This window comes from Trachurus trachurus, assembly GCF_905171665.1.
Source record: "Trachurus trachurus genome assembly, chromosome: 7".
Lineage (NCBI taxonomy): Eukaryota > Metazoa > Chordata > Actinopteri > Carangiformes > Carangidae > Trachurus > Trachurus trachurus.
This window is the reverse complement of record NC_139901.1, coordinates 33572915-33591785: the sequence shown is the minus strand read 5'-3', so window position 1 is coordinate 33591785 and position 18871 is coordinate 33572915. Positions and strand designations below refer to the sequence as shown.

Here is an 18871-nt window from a genome sequence, read left to right as displayed (position 1 = left end):
ACTATCCCTTTAAAGCTCCATACAGTATAAAGGTAGATGTTTGTGTTAAAGCTCCATACAGTATAAAGGTAGATGTTTGTGTTAAAGCTCCATACAGTATAAAGGTAGATGTTTGTGTTAAAGCTCCATACAGTGTAAAGGTAGATGTTTGTATTAAAGCTCCATACAGTATAAAGGTAGATGTTTGTGTTAAAGCTCCATACAGTATAAAGGTAGATGTTTGTGTTAAAGCTCCATACAGTATAAAGGTAGATGTTTGTATTAAAGCTCCATACAGTATAAAGGTAGATGTTTGTATTAAAGCTCCATACAGTATAAAGGTAGATGTTTGTGTTAAAGCTCCATACAGTATAAAGGTAGATGTCCATGTGTAGTGTGATTATAAAGCAGCTCTAGGTTCTATATTAATACTGTGAAAGTATCAGAGAAATGGACACAGCCTGTATTCAGAAACTGAGAATTAAAACCAGCCGTCAGGACTTCCTGTCTCTTTGTGATGTCACAACAAAGCCCCGCCCCCTCACCACCTGGACCCACCATCCATCCATCCATCCAACAACTTGCAGGATTTTTAGTTTCTCTGAGTGTTTTATTCTGAAATCTGCTCTGTTTTTATCGGATCACTTTATAAAACAGTCAGCCAATCAGAAGAGAGAAGTTTTTCATGGATCAACCCTTCAAAATAAAAGCCAGAGAACTTTTAGAAGCTACAGTCTGACCTTCATGTTATTTCTTGTTTTTTCTCCCAGGGTCCAAACACCATCATGATCTGCATGGTGATCCTGCTCAACATCGGCCTGGCCATCCTCTTTGTGCACATTTTGTCATGAGACGTCTTCCACCTCTCAGGTAACGATGATGAAGTTATCATGCTCTGATTAAAAAAAACTTACATTACAGAGTTTTAAAGGGACAGTTCAACATTAAGGCCCAATCCCATTTCTCTTTTTTACCTCTACCCCTTGCCCTTTGAAACGGAGCTACAAGGGGTAGAGGTTGAAAGTCAACCCCTACGAATTGGGACACCCCTTCAACAATCACATATGTCATCACGTAGTCTCCACTGGCTTTTACTTAAGCTGATGTGGCGAGCTTTTGCCAAAAATCAAATAGCCGTGTACCATATAACTTCATAAAATAAAATGTAATGCAGACTGATCGGTTCATTGTAAAATATTTATTTATTTTTGTAAATGTGGTGGTTTCTGTACGTAGGCTACAGAGCCCCGAGGCAGCGCTGCTCTTCTGTCCAATACACATGAATCTTCACTTTTCATTCAAACAAACAATGCTACTGCCACAATTGTTGGATTTCATCGTTGAGACCAACATTTATCTCCTAAAAATAATTTAATAAGCCGGTAGTAAACCTCTAAAAACCTGCGGGTAAGTTAATTAGCGATCGTCTTCTCTCCCGGGATGACGAAGTAGTTTGGCCGGTGGTGCAGCTCTGCAGACCGGCTGCTGCCTCTGTGAGGAGCCGCTTCCTCCTGGAGCTTCACTTCTCCGAAAAAACGTTGGAGCAAACTTCTAACCAGCCGTCATTTGGATAAACTAACCGCACATTTGGGACCTAAACAGTTACTTTCTCACATGAAAAAATATTAAAACTTAAAGCAGAAGTGAGTGATATATTTGTGTTAATATAAGTCTTAAATAGTTATATCTTCCGACAGCAATCACTTACATAGAGTGTTTGGTCTGAAACACGGGTCTGTCAGTCCCTCTGCTCTGCTCTGAGCCGAAGAGAAAACATTTATCGTATCCTACAGTTTTTATCCAATGAGGAGAGAGAACGGCATGCAGGGCTGTGTGTGCAGCCAAGGAACGCCGTGAATGTGGTGACGTAGCGACGAGGACTGTTATGGTGCGTTCAAGGAAACTCGTATTTTTCCGACCGTGAAGTGGTACCAGTTCGATCTGGTACGAGTTCACCGGTCGGAAGTTACGAGTGGCCGTTATAGTGACTTTCACCGGTAAAACAGGTTGGAAAAACACGAGTGGGTTGCCTGGAACGCTACAAAGTCGTAAGTTGTGACTTGAAGCTGTAATTTACAATTTCAAAAGCCTGCCTGGAACGCAGCATTAGCGAAAACGACCGGACCACTCACTTCTGCTTTAATAAAGTGACATAATAACAGCGCTACAGTGAGAAATAAAACAGCTTTTTGTTTCACAGCCACCGCTGCCGGCTGCCGCAAGATGCATTCTGGGAAAGTTTTCATATCCCTCTGTTTGAAGTGTGCCTCTGAAAAATCTCCATTTGAAGGGGTATGTAGCCCTACCACTTCCCCCTACCCCTCTGTCCTAACGGGAATTGGGACACCCCTACCCCTATAGTCTACTTGCCAACAACGAGTAACCGGAAATGTTGAGTACCCTAAAGTTTTATGTCAGAAATATATAGTATGGGTCCCCAGTATTCAGAAACTGCCGGATGCTAACTTGTATACATTGGGCAATTAGCATTATTGACATAATTAGCATTATGCTAATTGTCCAATATATATAAGTTATCATCTGGCAGTTTCTGAATTCTGGGGACTCATACTATATATTACTTCAAATACATGAGTTATATGTCCAACCAGCATCTTCTAAAACTTAGGATTTGGCTTAAAATCCATCAAAACCGGCCCACTGGCGGTTAAAATCTGGTCACTTCCGGCTTAGACAGCGATTTCGATTTTTGAAAATGTCAGAAATGGATTCAGCATCATCAATAACCCCTAAAACCACACTAATATTGCCCAGATCAGCCAAGCAGTTGTTGAAATCCGGCAGTTTCTGAATACTGGGGGACCCATACTTATACATATTCCGGGTTCACAATGGGGCCCTATGGGCTGGCAAGTAGACTACTACACGTGAACGCGCAAAATGGAGGGGTAAGTGGTAAGTGGTAGGGCCAAGGGGGGAAATGTGATTGGGCCATATATAGTCAGATCCTCCTCTCACCATAACCCCTATAGTAAAACTTACCCTTTAGACTAAGACTAGGGCAGAGTGGGGTAAGATGAGCCAGTGGGTAAGTTGACCCACCCCTTGTTTCTAGGAAACTATAGGAAAAAGTTAGCATGTGACCAAATATTTGGGAGGCAGGCATCATTTCATGGAGTCTGTGAAGATTAGAACCACGTGAGTAAAGTGGTTTAACATTTATGACAAAAAAAATTTTCACTCTCGAGAGTGAATTTTGTCGATCATAAGTTTCATGAGAATTATGTTTAGACCCAAAGAGATGATTGCAAATGTGTTTTATACATGGGTTGTGGTATCTATGAGCTACAACATGAGGTAGTAAACTTAGCATGAAACTGCACCATTTTAGCTGTGAGAGCAATAAACCCATGCTGAGGTAGCTGTGGGGTAAGTTGATCCATTTGGCCAGGGGTAAGTTGAGCCACCTATCCTATACACTTAGTGAATGTATTTTGGCTGTATATGTCCAAATGATTAAATCAAGATTCAGTATGTTTGTGATTACAGTAAGTATGTTCCTATAAACAGGAAAAGTTGTTTATAGTGGGGCCAAACTTTACTTTCAAAGAAAAATATCTGTGATTCTTCCCAAGATGCCACGTAGTTGCAAAACTCCCCAAATCTCAGTGAGTCGGTGGCTCAGCAGGAAGTCCCTGCAGTTTGTGTTCACCTGTAACCTGGACAGATTAAATATTAAGTAAAGGGGGAGGTAGGAGATGGATGGAAGGAAAGAAGGGGGGGTTGATCAATTTACCCAACTCCTATGGGGTAAGTTGAGTCACAAGACCACTTTTTTTGAACATGCTATATTTTAAAAACAGTTATATTTACACTCATTCTGTTAATTTGTAGGGATGCAAAACATCCTGAAATATATGCAGATGTGTTAGTTAGCAACAAAACTATAATTGTCTTGATGTAGTGATCCTGAATACAAAAAGTGGCTCAACTTACCCCACTCTCCCCTATATGGGGTAGACAAAAATATCATGTTTTTATTCTACCAGGCAGTGCTCGAGAGTTTAATCAGATATGGGATGTCATCATGGCAACCTCTCCACAAAACTAAAGACTAAGCTTGCTCGCCTAGTAAACACGGCCATGAAGGTCATTGGGAAAAGCGACAATCAGACTCTGCAGTCCATGTACGAGCAAACGGTTTTTAGGCCCTGAGGATAGTGAATGACCCCTCCCCACATCCTTCACTCAGAGTTTGACCTCCGACCCTCAGGTAGACGATACAGAGTCCCTCGCTGTAAACTCAACCGTTTTAAGAATTATTTTATCCCAACTTCTATCAAATTTCTTAACGAGTCTGTGCAATAATTCTTATAGTGCTCTTACCATGGTGAATTTATGAGGTGTATGTATGTGCTATGTTGTGGGATGTCTGCAATATGTGTTATTTCATTTCATTTCATTTCATTTTCCTTTATTTGTTCGAGAGGGACAGTGTACATTAATGAACATTTTAAAAGGATAAAATGTAAATGCACCCAATTATAGCCAATAGGCTAATTTCCGTTGGCAGTCCCCCTGCCGGATGGAGCATGGCAATGAGACCTATAATAAAGGTAGCAAATTACATTAAGACAAATAGCACAATATCTACAACAGCAACATTACACTTTAACCCCCACCCCTCCCACCCATACACACACATGCACAAACACCATCCAATCCACAACCAGTAGCCTACTCCCTTTACCCCTCAACCACACAGTTATGTATACATCCCCCATTCAGACAGGGGAATATTCATATCAACAACAAGAACAACAAGTACATGTCAAATTACACTTAATTAATTAAGCCATGTACTACAGTTCAGGGACTAATGTTCACAAATTTGGTTTTCTATTCACCATTTCTTTAGATTGGCTTTAAATGCACCGTATGAAATGGACTCTCTTATGTTTTGTGGTATTGTATTCCACTCTTTGCCTACAGGAAAACACTGACTGACCAAATAAAGTTTTTCTAAAATGGGATGTTATGGGATTTTTCTAAATGGGATGTTATGGGATGTGTGCAATATGTGTTATGTTATGGAATATGTGCTATGTTATGGGATATGTGCTATGTTATGGGATGTGTGCAATGCTGTTGGATTAATATGGCTGAGGTGTATTGTTCTTTTGTTTTTTGTTTTTGTCATTGTGGCCATCGAGGCATCTATGGTGCAGCTACAGTGTCCAAGACAAATTTCCCTGAACGGGACAATAAAGTTTATCGTATCATCATATCGTAATGATCTGCTCATGTCCATCATCACCTGTCCCACCGCAGGTCGGCAGCAGTCCTGCAGCGTTGGAGAGAGAGACGCCTTCCGTCCGTCCTCCTCGGTGAGGCCGAGCGGAGACACTGAGGAGTGAAGCTTCACCAAGCAGCTGCAGCTCTTCTCCACTTCCTCCAGGTTGTGACTGTGTGAGGCTCAGAGAGGCTTAGACTCAAACTGACGGGACTTAGAGACGACTGAAGCTCCAGAACATGTGATGATGATGATGATGATGATGTTGGTATGTTAAAGTGCAGAGGAGGAGGAGATGTGTGGATGGTAGAGAAGGTCTCTTACAGCCTCATCATCACAGCCAGTCAAACATTTACGGCTTTGACCTGAATCCTGGATCGGACTCACACTCAGCAGAAGATTATTATGTATTTGTCACACGATGTTTTGTGTGTTTGTTTGTACTGTATGAGCTGAAGGTTGAATGCTGATTTACACATACTGTATACAGACGACTTAAAGGATACTTCACCCAAAATTCAAATTCCACTCATGATCTCCTCCCCCTCATGTGGACTAAGGGCTGGGAGAAGTTTCAGAGTCCTCCGTGGCTTCTCTGAGTTACAGGGGGTCTCGGCGTAGCAGTGCATGTCCATATGATGGTTGTGAATGGATACCAACTGTCTTCGTAACAAAAAGACACACCAAAAAACATCCAAATACCTCCATGCTGCTCGTATGTAATGTCCGTCTTGTATTGAAGCCCCGAAATGAGAAATTGTTCAGAAAAAAAATAAATAAGTCTATATTTCATGTTTTGTAGCGGAAGCTCCTCTTCCCGGTTCGTCAAATTCTGATGCTTCCGCTACAAACAAGCTTGAAATATAGACTTATTTAATTTTTTTCAGAACAATTTCTCATGTTGGGGCTTCAATACAAGATGGACATTACATACGAGCAGCATGGAGGTATTTGGATGTTTTTTGGTGTGTCTTTTTGTTACGAAGACAGTTGGTATCCATTTGCAACCGTCATATGGACATGCACTGCTACGCCGAGACCCCCTGTAACTCAGAGAAGCCACGGAGGACTCTGAAACTTCTCCCAGCCCTTAGTCCACATGAGGGGGAGGAGATAATGAGTGAAATTTGAATTTTGGGTGAACTATCCCTTCAATATTTTCTCCACGCTGACGGTTCAGACACGAGGACACGATGAGTCCTCGCCGGTGTTGTTGTTGTTACAAAAGTTAAAACACGATTAATGAAGCAGGAGTCTGAGGCCTTTAACGACCCTGTGTGTGTGTGTATTTGTGTGTGTGTGTGTGTGTCACTCACTCTCCACATACTGCTGAACATTGACAGAACTGTAATCTAACACTCTGTGAAACGCTCTGTGAAGCCGACTTGGCTGATGACGCATCCTGCAAAAAACAAACCAAACCAAACCAAACAGAGAAGTTAGAAGTGTATTTGAGACTCTGGTGTTTTACACTGTGAACATGTTTTCCTCCTATGCATCTATATATTTGTCATCCTGCTGCTGTTGGTTTGGGAGCCGATCAACCACATGCAGTTAGAGAAGAGAAGAGAAGGAAGTAGGAAGCGTTAGAGCAGAGTGTCACTGCTTTTGTGTAAAGTGTTTGTTCCTGTGGTACAGGTGGATTTAAAGGGAAATGAGCTGTGTATGTGTTTGCAATAGAGAAAAATGACGGCTGGGGTTTATCTTTTTTTTTTTTTTTTTTTTTTAAACAGTCACTGTATGTTGTACACTGCAAAAACTCAAAATCTTTCCAAGAATATTTGTCTTATTTCTTGTCAAAATGTCTCATTTCTAGTCAAAACTAATCTCTTTCCACTTAAAATAAGACTCATCACCTAAAAATATACTTGCTTTTAGATCATTTTCACTTGTTTCAAACTAATTTTCAATTGAAATAAGTAGAAAAATCTGCCAGTGAAAGCAGGTTGTTTTGTGTTTGTAATAAGAAAGAAAAACTTGCTCCACTATCAGATTTTTCTACTTATTTCAAGTGAAAATCTGCTTGAAAGAAGTAAAACGTGTCTAAAAACAAGTTACTTTTTATGTATCTATGTATTTTAAGTATAATAATAGGTTTGTTTTGACTAGAAATGACATTTTAACTAGAAATAAGACAAATATTCTTGGTAAGATTTTGAGTTTTTGCAGTGCAGTTTGCTCAGTCTGAAGGTTTCTATCCACTCATCAGCAGCAGGAGAAGGATGATGATGATGATGATGTTGTGTTTAAGCTCCTGTTGTCGTGTACAAACTCCCCACACTCTTCCACTGCAGAATATTCAGGGCTTTTGCTTTTAGAGCCAAATATGAGTTCAACTTTTGTACGCATGAGGGCACTTTGTGTGTATGGATCTGTGTTTTTGTACCTTTTTTTTCTCTTTTCTTTTCTTTTCTTTTTTTTGAAGTGCACAACTTTTCAGCATTCAAAATATTCTGTAGCAGCAGGATTTTGCGACCCCCGAAAATGTATTTATTTCCCCCAAAAAATAAGGAGGAGTGGGTCTGCAGGTTTCCTCTGGACTGTGAGACGGAGACAGAAACAGACTGAGTCATAACTCCATGTCTTACACTGAGAAGAGCACTGGTCCCATGTGCTGTTAATGATCCTCTGCTGCTCTTGTTTTAGCCCTGAATACAAGGGCTTTTATTTTGAAAGAACAGCGAGGAGGAAGGTTGAAGCTGAAACTGTTTCACCTTTGAGTTTTGCAGATAGAAACAAACCGCCGCAGAGTGATAAACGATCTCCCATGATCTCATCCAATTGGCAGATGGACTCAATGGTACGTGCAATAAAACAGGTGGTTCATGCAGGTCAGTGTAATGTAACGTGGTAGACGCCATTTTGTTTCGTCAGTTTTAGTGCATTTAATTTAATAAAATGAAAAAATCTGCTGAATGTAAAAAAAAAAAAAAAATTAAAATGCATTTGTGTGGCTCCAACGTGGGCCGAGACTACAAAAGCTCAGATTAAATAAAAACTTTTACAACACTTGTGAATGTGTTTGAGTCCCAGATTATTATAACACCACTCCCATTTCTGTTTTTGTTTAATTTTTTTTAACAGGTTGTGTCTAAATGTATCTGCAGATCATTTCTTCATCCAGCAGAGATCCAGGCTGCTCGCAGGCAGCAGAACTAAGTATTTTTAAACACCACCTGTCTTGCCAGCGTGAGACGTCCCCCTTCCTCCTCCTCCCCCGGGACAGTGAATACCACCGCTCCCTATTTTAGACCGGGCCGAGGCGAGACGAGGCGAGGCGAGGCGAGGCGAGGCGAGGCGAGGCCGGCCTCCTCAGACACTTCACACACACTGAAACAAACAATCACACCTTAAAATTAGAGAAGATAAAACCAGACAAATGAAACGCTGAGGACATCTGAGCCGATAACATGAGTTACACATTTCTCCTCATCAGGAACAAGTTATGAATCATCTGATTCACTCTGTTTACGCTCAGTTTAGTCCTGTTTGTATGTGAGGAAGTGGCAGACAGAGATGCAGACAGTTTGAGAAGGAAAAAACTTCATTTATTTTTGCGATTGCTCTGCCTGCTTTGCAGTTAAACTCATCACACTTAAATCATGTTCATTGTGCGTCTATGTAGATAATCTTTCATGCAAGTTGTCGGTGCTAATGTAATTTAGTTGTTAGCTGTGAGTTGAGTTAGTTCATGGCTACGAAGAATGTTACAACTTACTACAACCCAAATTTGAATTACATTTATGCTTTGTGCACTGCAAAAACTCAAAATCTTTCCAAGAATATTTGTCTTATTTCTTGTCAAAATGTCTCATTTCTAGTCAAAACTAATCTCTTTCCACTTAAAATAAGACTCATCACCTAAAAAATTACTTATTTTTTAGATCATTTTCACTTGTTTCAAACAAATTTTCAATTGAAATAAGTAGAAAAATCTGCCAGTGAAAGCAAGAAAGAAAGAAAAACTTGCTCCACTATCAGATTTTTCTACTTATTTCAAGTGAAAATCTGCTTGAAAGAAGTAAAAAGTGTCTAAAAACAAGCTGCTTTTATGTGATGAGTCTTATTTTAGGTATAATGAGATTTGTTTTGACTAGAAATAAGACAAATGTTCTTGGTAAGATATTGAGTTTTTGCAGTGTTTGAATTTCAGTGGCCGAGGTCCTGAAAGAAGTGGTTATAGTGTTTAGGTTAGGATCAGACTATGGCTAGACTCTGACACACACACCTGTTATGTAATTTAAGTGTTGAATAAAAAGCTTTCAACATAAAGTTTTTGTCATAATACTTATTTACTAATGTTACATTTCACCCCCGAGTGTGTAACAACAACAACTAACCCAGACTTTGGGGTGAATTGTAACATTTCACTCCTCGTGTTTGAGACTAAACCGTGCGTTTCCTGTTTGTGTAGCAGAGATAACAGCTACGTTATTTAATACCAGACACATGGAACTAGTTTGTGTCATATTTTGAACACACTGGCTTAAAAGACACGGGACAGAAATGTGAAAAATGTTCCAACCATCCTCTGGTCTCTGCCTGTCTCAGTGACAGGTGAGCTGCAGCTGCTGTGGAGTCAAACCTCCTGCTGGACGTCAGCGCCCCCAAGTGGCTAAACGGACCAACTGCAACACCAGCTCTCATTACTAACATTAGATAATATCCTAGTTCTTCTTTTCCTGTTTTAACTGTGGAGCATTATAAGTTACACTGTTAACATGGAAGGTGGTTATAAATACAACTCATTTAAAACCACATTATGATGCTAGATTAGGTGTTGAATGCGCACTAACCAACATTATGTGTAGTGTATACTTGAGTATGGGAAGTTAGTTATGCGTATAGCCTACTTGTAAGCCCTTTTTACTTATATTTTATTGTGCATGTATTTAAGTTGTTTTCCCCCTCTCTCCATTTCTCAGTCATTTACTTATGTGGCTGTTTTGTTATGTTTTAGTCAAAGGTGGGTGGAGGGATATTCTACATTGTTTGGGGTAGTAGTGTTATGTCCCCACAGTTAGATACACTGCAAAAACTCAAAATCTTTCCAAGAATATTTGTCTTATTTCTTGTCAAAATGACTAATTTCTCTTTCCACTTAAAATAAGACTCGTCACCTAAAAATTAACTTGTTTTTAGATAATTTGCACTTGTTTCAAACTAATTATCACTTGAAATAAGTAGAAAAATCTGCCAGTGAAAGCAAGTTTTTTGTGTTTGTAATAAGAAAGAAAAACTTGCTCCACTATCAGATTTTTCTACTTATTTCAAGTGAAAATCTGCTTGAAAGAAGTAAAAAGTGTCTAAAAACAAGATACTTTTTATGTGATGAGTCTTATTTTAAGTAGAATGAGATTTGTTTTGACTAGAAATAAGACAAATATTCTCGGTAAGATTTTGAGTTTTTGCAGTGTATGCATGTTAATAAGGTCTGGAAATAAAGATATTGCTGGAAAACATTAATGTCCGGTTGAACACAGCTCGGTTTTTAGCATTAATGAACTGCTCCGTGTGAAAAGCTCTGATCGACAGAGCAACGTCACCTCTGCTGAGGACTTAAGTAAATGAACGAGATGGAAACAGTAAAGTCGAAGAAGAACAGACTTTATTTTGACATTCATAAGAAAAGGCACAGATGAGACCAGAGGGAATGAATGCTGTTTAAGTTTAATACTCCTCTCCTTCATCGTCGTCATCTCCCAGACTATCTGTTCCCACCTCTTCGTAATCCTTCTCCAGAGCGGCCATGTCCTCTCTGGCCTCGGAGAACTCTCCCTCCTCCATCCCCTCGCCCACGTACCAGTGAACGAAGGCACGCTTGGCGTACATCAGGTCAAACTTGTGGTCGAGGCGCGCCCAGGCCTCGGCGATGGCGGTGGTGTTGCTCAGCATGCACACGGCCCTCTGCACCTTGGCCAAGTCTCCTCCGGGAACCACGGTGGGGGGCTGGTAGTTGATGCCCACCTTGAAGCCGGTGGGGCACCAGTCCACGAACTGGATGCTGCGCTTTGTCTTGATGGTGGCGATGGCGGCGTTGACGTCTTTGGGCACCACGTCGCCACGGTACAAGAGGCAGCAGGCCATGTATTTCCCGTGGCGAGGGTCGCATTTGACCATCTGGTTGGCCGGCTCGAAGCAGGCGTTGGTGATCTCGGACACCGTCAGCTGCTCGTGGTACGCCTTCTCCGCCGAGATGACGGGGGCGTAGGTGGCGAGGGGGAAGTGGATGCGAGGATACGGCACCAAGTTGGTCTGGAACTCGGTCAGATCGACGTTGAGGGCGCCGTCGAAGCGCAGGGAAGCGGTGATGGAGGAGACGATCTGGCTGATGAGCCTGTTGAGGTTGGTGTAGGTGGGACGCTCGATGTCGAGGTTCCTACGGCAGATGTCGTAGATGGCCTCGTTGTCGACCATGAAGGCGCAGTCCGAGTGCTCCAGCGTGGTGTGGGTGGTCAGGATGGCGTTGTACGGCTCCACCACGGCCGTGGACACCTGGGGCGCCGGGTAGATGGAGAACTCCAGCTTGGACTTCTTGCCGTAGTCGACGGACAGACGCTCCATCAGCAGGGAGGTGAAGCCGGAGCCGGTGCCTCCTCCGAAGCTGTGGAAGACCAGGAAGCCCTGAAGACCGGTGCACTGGTCGGCCTGACGACAGAGACGGAGAGAGACACGCCGGTTCAATATGGGAGACACAGTAGCTGTGTTCAAAATCATCCACTCATTCACTCACTCCCTATCCACTACATCATGTATACACTGCAAAAACACTAAATCTTTCCAAGAATATTTGTCCTTTTTATTGTCAAAATGTCTAATTTCTAGTCAAAACTAAACTCTTTCAACTTAAAATAAGACTCATCAACTAAAATCGATCTTGTTTTTTGATCATTTTCACTTGTTTCAAACTAATTTTCACTTGAAATAAGTAGAAAAATCTGCCAGTGAAAGTTTTTTGTGCTTGTAATAAGGAAGAAAAACTTGCTCCACTATCAGATTTTTCTACTTATTTCAAGTGAAAATCTGCTTGAAAGAAGTAAAAAGTGTCTAAAAACAAGCTGCTTTTTAATGTGATGAGTCTTATTTTAGGTATAATGAGATTTGTTTTGACTAGAAATTACATTTTAACTAGAAATGAGACAAATATTCTTGGTAAGATTTCGAGTTTTTGCAGTGTATGATATAGTGCACTTAATCATGTACATGTAGCTACACGATGTAGGGAATGACGGGAGGAGAATTCGGACACTACATGGTAACTTTCTGAACGTGGTTGCGTCAGCTGATGCTCCAGCTGTTAGCCTACTGCTGTGACGGAAGCAGACTCACCGAGAATCATGTAAACAAACCGGACACATAAAAATAAAATAATAAAAACCGAACACTTGCGGGACACTTGAGGATGTGATTCTGAGTGGTTGTGTTTCTCAGACAATAAACTGTTGAAATATCGGAAGTTTGGTTTGGTCGACTATTGTTGCGTGTCCCGACCGTGAGCCTAACGGCTCTGTGGCTACTAGCTTAGCTCGTTAGCGCGTATTTACTACATATTCTACTACAGTTTCTTTATTAGATTGATGTAATGCTGCCTGTTATTGTTGGGATGCTGCTGCCCAACTCCTGCTGCTCAGGCAAACGGAGCGAAGGCAAATACATCTGAGGAGTTTACTGCTAAATAACCTAAAGAAATCCTAGCTAACATGCTAATTAGCTTGCTCTTCTTCTCTAGCAAAACACAACCACATTGCATTGTGGGATACGGGAGTAGAAAGTAGTGCACATCGCTTGTTCACTCAATTTTGCGGTGCATTGTGGGTGTTTTGCCGTCCACTACATAGTGGATGAAATTAATTGCGGAGAATTCGAACAACACTACAAAATGGCGAGCACACTAGTTAGTGCACTACATCCGTGATAGGGGGCGATTTACAACACAGCTAGTATTATCAAGTCAAAGTTAGTAACAAACTTCTGCTGATAGAAAGTTACGCACCAGTTTGCGGATCCTGTCCAGAACCAGGTCGATGATCTCTTTGCCGATGGTGTAGTGTCCACGGGCGTAGTTGTTGGCAGCATCCTCCTTACCGGTGATCAGCTGCTCAGGGTGGAACAGCTGGCGGTAGATCCCGGTGCGGACCTCATCTGCAGAGAAACATCATTAATTGAATGTTATGTAACCAAGGGATACACCAACATTTTTTTTCGTATCTTGCCTGACTCCCGAATCCATGACCAGCAGATAGACACCATCCTTTCCACTGTGCGTGCAGTAACAAGGGAGATAGAGCCGTATCGCCCGTAATTAGCTTAGCTCAACAACACTGGAAGTGCATAGGTAGTGTTAGCCTGCCTCCACCTAAAGTCGCTAATTAGCTTAGCTCAAACACTGGAAGTGTATGGGTAGTGTTAGCCTGCCTCCACCTAAAGTCATCAGAGAAACTCTTCAGCAACTCTAAACGGAAACCGGCGGGCCGATCTTCGTCTCAGAGCTGACAAAACTCTCCGGTAAGGCATCTTGAGCGGTCAAATGCCGCTAACGGGACGAGATCGGTCAAAACGGAGGGTTCAAGCAAAGACGCTTAGCTTCCTATTTCAAAGTAAAAGCACAAAATCTATCATCATGGTTTTCTGTATATAAAGGGCAACGGGTGTTTTATTTACGGGCAGAGCTGGCGCACCACTAATTAGCTTAGCTCAACCTCTGGAAGTGTATACGTAGTGTTAGCCTGCCTCCACCTAAAGTCGCTAATTAGCTTAGCTTAAACGCTGGAAGTGTATAGGTAGTGTTAGCCTGCCTCCACCTAAAGTCGCTAATTAGCTTAGCTCAAACGCTGGAAGTGTATGGGTAGTGTTAGCCTGCCTCCACCTAAAGTCGCTAATTAGCTTAGCTCAAACACTGGAAGTGTATAGGTAGTGTTAGCCTGCCTCCTACCTAAAGTCGCTAATTAGCTTAGCTCAAACACTGGAAGTGTATGGGTAGTGTTAGCCTGCCTCCACCTAAAGTCGCTAATTAGCTTAGCTCAAACACTGGAAGTGTATGGGTAGTGTTAGCCTGCCTCCTACCCGAGCCGAAATCAGCAGTCGGAAGCTGATTTCATTTTAGCTCTAAACTCTGTAAATATTTCACTTTATCCACATTTCAAACATGTTTAGGTGAGAAAGTAGCCGTTTAAATCAGCAGTGTGTCGTTAATTTAAATACCAGCTGTTAACAATTTTGTTCGGATGAATTTGGCGCTACTCAAGCTAGCCATTGTGACCAACGCACGTCTGGTTACTTTCACAAAATAAAACACCCGTTGCCCTTTACATACAGAAAACCATGACGATTTTTGTCAGCTCTGAGACGAAGATCGGCCCGTCGATTTCCTTTCAGAGTTGCTGAAGAGTTTCTCTGATGACTTTAGGTGGAGGCAGGCTAACACTACCCATACACTTCCAGTGTTTGAGTTAAGCTAATTAGCGACTTTAGGTGGAGGCAGGCTAACACTACCTATACACTTCCAGTGTTTGAGTTAAGCTAATTAGGGAATTTACAAAATATTTTGTGAAAGTAACCGGAAGTGCGTTGGTCACAACGGCTAGCTTGAGTAGCGCCGAATTCGTCCAAACAAAATTGTAAACAGCTGGTATTTAGACAAATTAACGACACACTGCTGATCTAAACGGCTACTTTCTCACCTAAACATGTTTGAAATGTGGATAAAGTGATATATTTACAGAGTTTACAGCTAAAATGAAATCAACTTCTGACTGCTGATACGGCGATACGGCGATACGGCTCTATCTCCCTTGTTACTGCACGCACAGTTGAAAGGATGGTGTCTATCTGCTGGTCATGGACTCGGGAGTGAGGCAAGACACGAAAAAAAAATGTTTGTGTATCCCTTTAAAATGTCTTTAAATGCTCAGGGAACAGTGAGGACTCACCGATGACAGTGGGCTCCAGGTCCACAAACACGGCTCTGGGGACGTGTTTTCCAGCTCCGGTCTCGCTGAAGAAGGTGTTGAAGGAGTCGTCTCCTCCTCCCAGAGTCTTGTCGCTGGGCATCTGTCCGTCCGGCTGGATCCCATGCTCCAGGCAGTACAGCTCCCAGCAGGCGTTGCCGATCTGGACGCCAGCCTGACCAACGTGCACCGAGATACACTCACGCTGCGGGAAGAGAAAGAGAGAAGTCGACTCTTTAAAAAAAAGTAATTAGGTGCCAAAGGCTCATCACATGTTGACAACTTGTTCTGGAGCTAATGTGTGATCCGAGCTGGAGGGAAAAAGGGCTCTTTTGTGAAGAACCAGATGGGAGAAGATCATGACTGGTGTCACCTGACACATTCAGTCACACAAAGGACTCGACTTGAGGAGCAAAACTTTAATATATTAGAGTTCAGTCTGTGGTGGAACAAGCCAAACACAGCTGTAGGTTACAACAATACAACAATGGGTCTCTCCACAGTGGACATCAAACATCAAAGATTAGATATTAAAAAGCCCCATAAAGCCTCGGGTGAATGGGTTTTGTTTGAAAAGCCTGTGGGTGCAGTTTCACAGAGGCCAGCAGGACTCAGGATTACTGAGGCCTGACCCCTCCCTGTCCACGGGCTTGTTCCTCAGCTTTTAGGGACTTTTAACATTTATTAACTTCTTTTTTACAGAAAAGTAAAAACAAAAAAAGCCCAAAAACACAAAAAACAAAAACTCTATGATCATTCCTGCTGCCTCTCTGAGCTCAGCCTCTTTCTGGTCCTATTCCCCTGGTGTCGGAGCTTCACAGCCGGACACACAGAGGAATGTTTCAGCCTCACAGAAACATGACCTTCTCTAAGTGGGTCAATCTGCAGAGCAGGGAAAAAAAAAAAGCAGGAAACCAGCAGCCATGACTCAACCTGAATCACTGTCAGGCTGCGTGTTGCTCTGGTTTTCAGCTAAATTAAACAAACCAACCCTTTAAAAAAGTGACATTTGTGACATTGTTTAACTTTATCTCTGAGTTTAGGCCAAAATATAAAACACTTTGTTGCCTCTTGGAGTTGGTGACAGTTAAACCTGAGTTGGCACATCACAATAAGGAAAAATACATATTAATAATAATAATAAAAAGTAGTTTTTTCCAAACACTCACCATGTTTGCAGAAGAAGTGGAGTCTGAAGGAGGTTTGGGCTGAAGGAAGGAGGAGGACGAGGTGACGTCAGCTCTCACAAGTCGGGCTTTATGAGTCCTGTGTAAGAATGAAGTGCTGGACTCACTAGGCGCGGTGCTTTATACTCTGCTTTAGAGCTGCTGCAGCTGATTGGTCAGCAGCGCATGACAGCTCTTCTCTGATTGGTCAGAGCACGACAGGCACCGGCTTCTGCGGGACGCCACGCGCTCCGTCTGCCGTGATGCGTTCACGGAGCCGGGCAGAATGGGAAGAACAAGAACAAAGAACAAAGAAGTCTTTTTATCAGAAGTGTGTGCACATTTTTCTGATGCTAATACAAACCGTGTGTGTGTAGAGTCTGTAGACCCACTAACATGGAAATTTCATTTCATTTAATTTTGATTTATTCCATTCATGGTTTACATACTACACATGGTTGCACATATTTACATAATGTACACTGGCTGCCCCTGTCAATTGTTATAATTGCATTGGCTTAGTATCAACACCAATATTACACTCAATTTCAAAAATATTATTAGAAGTGCATACACATTTTTCTGATGCTAATACAAACCGTGTGTGTAGACCCACCAGCGTGGAAATTTCATTTAATTTCATTTTGATTTATTCCATTCATGGTTTACATACTTCACATGGTTGCACATATTTACATAACGTACACATAGTCACCATAAATGAAAAGGAGCAGGATGAAGAAAAAACTTATAGTACCTGCCCCTCTCTATTGTTATGATTGCATTGGCTTACTATCAACACCAATATTATACTCTATTTCAAAAAATATAATAATAACAAGAAAACAAACAAGCAAAATAGCAGTGGACACCACTCGTCTATCTATCTTTTCTTCTTTTTCTCTTTCTCCTTCTTCTTTTTTGTATGTTGGGCTACCAGAGAAAATAAACCCCAGGACAGAGGCTTTAGGTAGATCTGTAATGTAGGGGAGACTGGGGACAGTTGCAACAAGGGACGGTTGCAACAAGCCTTATTTCTCCAATCAGAAACATGCTAGAGTGATGACACTCACACTGCACATTCACAGTTAGACCCTCTACCCACCAATAATAGAAAAGACATATTCAGCATCTGCTCCTGCTTGTACTGAGACAAAGTTGTTTTAAGGGTATGAAAGTAGCTTTTTTCATGAGCTGTATTTTTGTCATACTGTCCTGACCTTTTGTATGAATTAATCCAAACCTACCTAGTTTGAATCACTGTTTTGTTGACTATCAAATGACATGGTCAGCATGTGTCAGTGTCATTGTGTCTAGCTAGTACATGATGTTTTGTCATGGCTGACAGGGTGGGGACGGTTGCAACAACTGCCATTTGAATATGGAAGCACTATGCAAATGCAAATGTATAAAATGAAACATTTTTAGCTTAAAATAGGCACAATATATCTATTTTTTCCCTCATGATGAACAGAACAGCCAATTATATTAAACCATGAGAGACTAAGATTTCAAAATAATTCTCCAGATAACTTCCTATAATGAAATATGCAATTTGTAGTTGTATCTTATTCAATGGGACAGACGTATAGCCACATATATTTTCCTTTGAAAATTAGAGAAAAGTACATTTATTTGATGTCATACAGTGAATAAATCATCTAAAAGTAGAGTACATGTCCATCCATCGAGGACAGTCCGATAAAGTACCTGGGGAAGTGGTTCAATGCATCGCTGACAGATGGCACCAACGTTGCTGAGGCTGTGAAGCAGACTGAGGAGTGGTTGAAGAAGATTGACAAATCTTTACTTCCGGGCAAGTTCAAGACCTGGCTGTACCAACACGGCCTCTTGCCCAGGCTCCTTTGGCTCTTCACCGTCTACGAGTTCCCTATGACTGCTGTGGAGGCCATTGAGAGGAAGACAAACAAACATCTACGGAGATGGCTGGGTATTCCCCCAAGTTTCTCCTCAGTGGGCCTCTACATCCGGTCTGGGCAGCTGCAACTCCCCCTGTCATCAGTCGTGGAGGAGAACAAGGTGGCAAAGTGCAGAGTCGTACTTAGCCTGAAAGATTCCAACGATGACCTGGTAAAACAAGCAGGGGTTACAACTAGGTCCGGGCGCAAATGGGCGGCTGACAAAGCTGTGGAGCAGGCAGTGAGCTCACTAAAGCTGCGAGACATCATCGGCAACCAATGCGTCCGGCAAGGCCTCGGCTCTGCTCACTTTCAATCGTGGGGAGGAGCAAGTGCAAGGACCAGACGAGACATGGTGCAGGCGGAGGTTCGGAGCAGAGAAGAGGAGAAGCGGACAGCTAGGGCAGTGGAACAAGGTTCCCAGGGAGCTTGGACAAAATGGGATCTGCCCAAGCGCAAGGTCACGTGGCAAGAACTGTGGCGACTGGAGCCCTATCGCATCTCCTTCCTCTTGAGATCCGTGTACGATACCTTACCTTCGCCATCACATCTGCACACATGGGGACTGAGAGAGGATCCACTTTGCAAACTCTGCGGTCAGAGGGG

At 42.2% G+C, this 18871-nt stretch overlaps 2 protein-coding genes across 3 annotated transcripts in view; one reads left to right on the top strand and one right to left on the bottom strand.

Annotated features, from left to right (window-relative positions):
* Positions 1-5720, top strand: part of jph2 (junctophilin 2) — a 40007-nt gene extending 34287 nt beyond the window's left edge. For both annotated transcript variants that reach the window (XM_083975292.1, XM_083975291.1), the window contains 2 exons: positions 750-849; positions 5272-5720. In XM_083975292.1, coding sequence (XP_083831418.1) covers positions 750-830 — 81 coding nt within the window. In that variant the 3' untranslated portion in view covers positions 831-849; positions 5272-5720. The remainder of the gene's footprint in view (positions 1-749; positions 850-5271) is intronic.
* Positions 5721-10872: 5152 nt separating this feature from the next.
* Positions 10873-16443, bottom strand: LOC310988660 (tubulin alpha-1C chain-like). The gene is made up of 4 exons (XM_083975342.1): positions 16350-16443; positions 15163-15385; positions 13227-13375; positions 10873-11881 (listed from the first exon to the last, which is right to left on the bottom strand). The coding sequence occupies exons 1-4, from the start codon at positions 16350-16352 to the stop codon at positions 10904-10906; spliced, it is 1353 nt and encodes a 450-aa protein (XP_083831468.1). The 5' UTR covers positions 16353-16443; the 3' UTR covers positions 10873-10903.
* Between the last annotated feature and the right edge of the window lie 2428 nt (positions 16444-18871).

What these genes read in the sequence shown, in the direction of transcription:
- LOC310988660 (XM_083975342.1), bottom strand. An exon ending in CCTGGAGCCCACTGTCATCG is followed by an intron (nt 13,376 to 15,162) that starts GTGAGTCCTCAC and finishes GTTTCTCTGCAG; the next exon opens with ATGAGGTCCGCACCGGGATC. An exon ending in TGGACAGGATCCGCAAACTG is followed by an intron (nt 11,882 to 13,226) that starts GTGCGTAACTTT and finishes CTCTGTCGTCAG; the next exon opens with GCCGACCAGTGCACCGGTCT.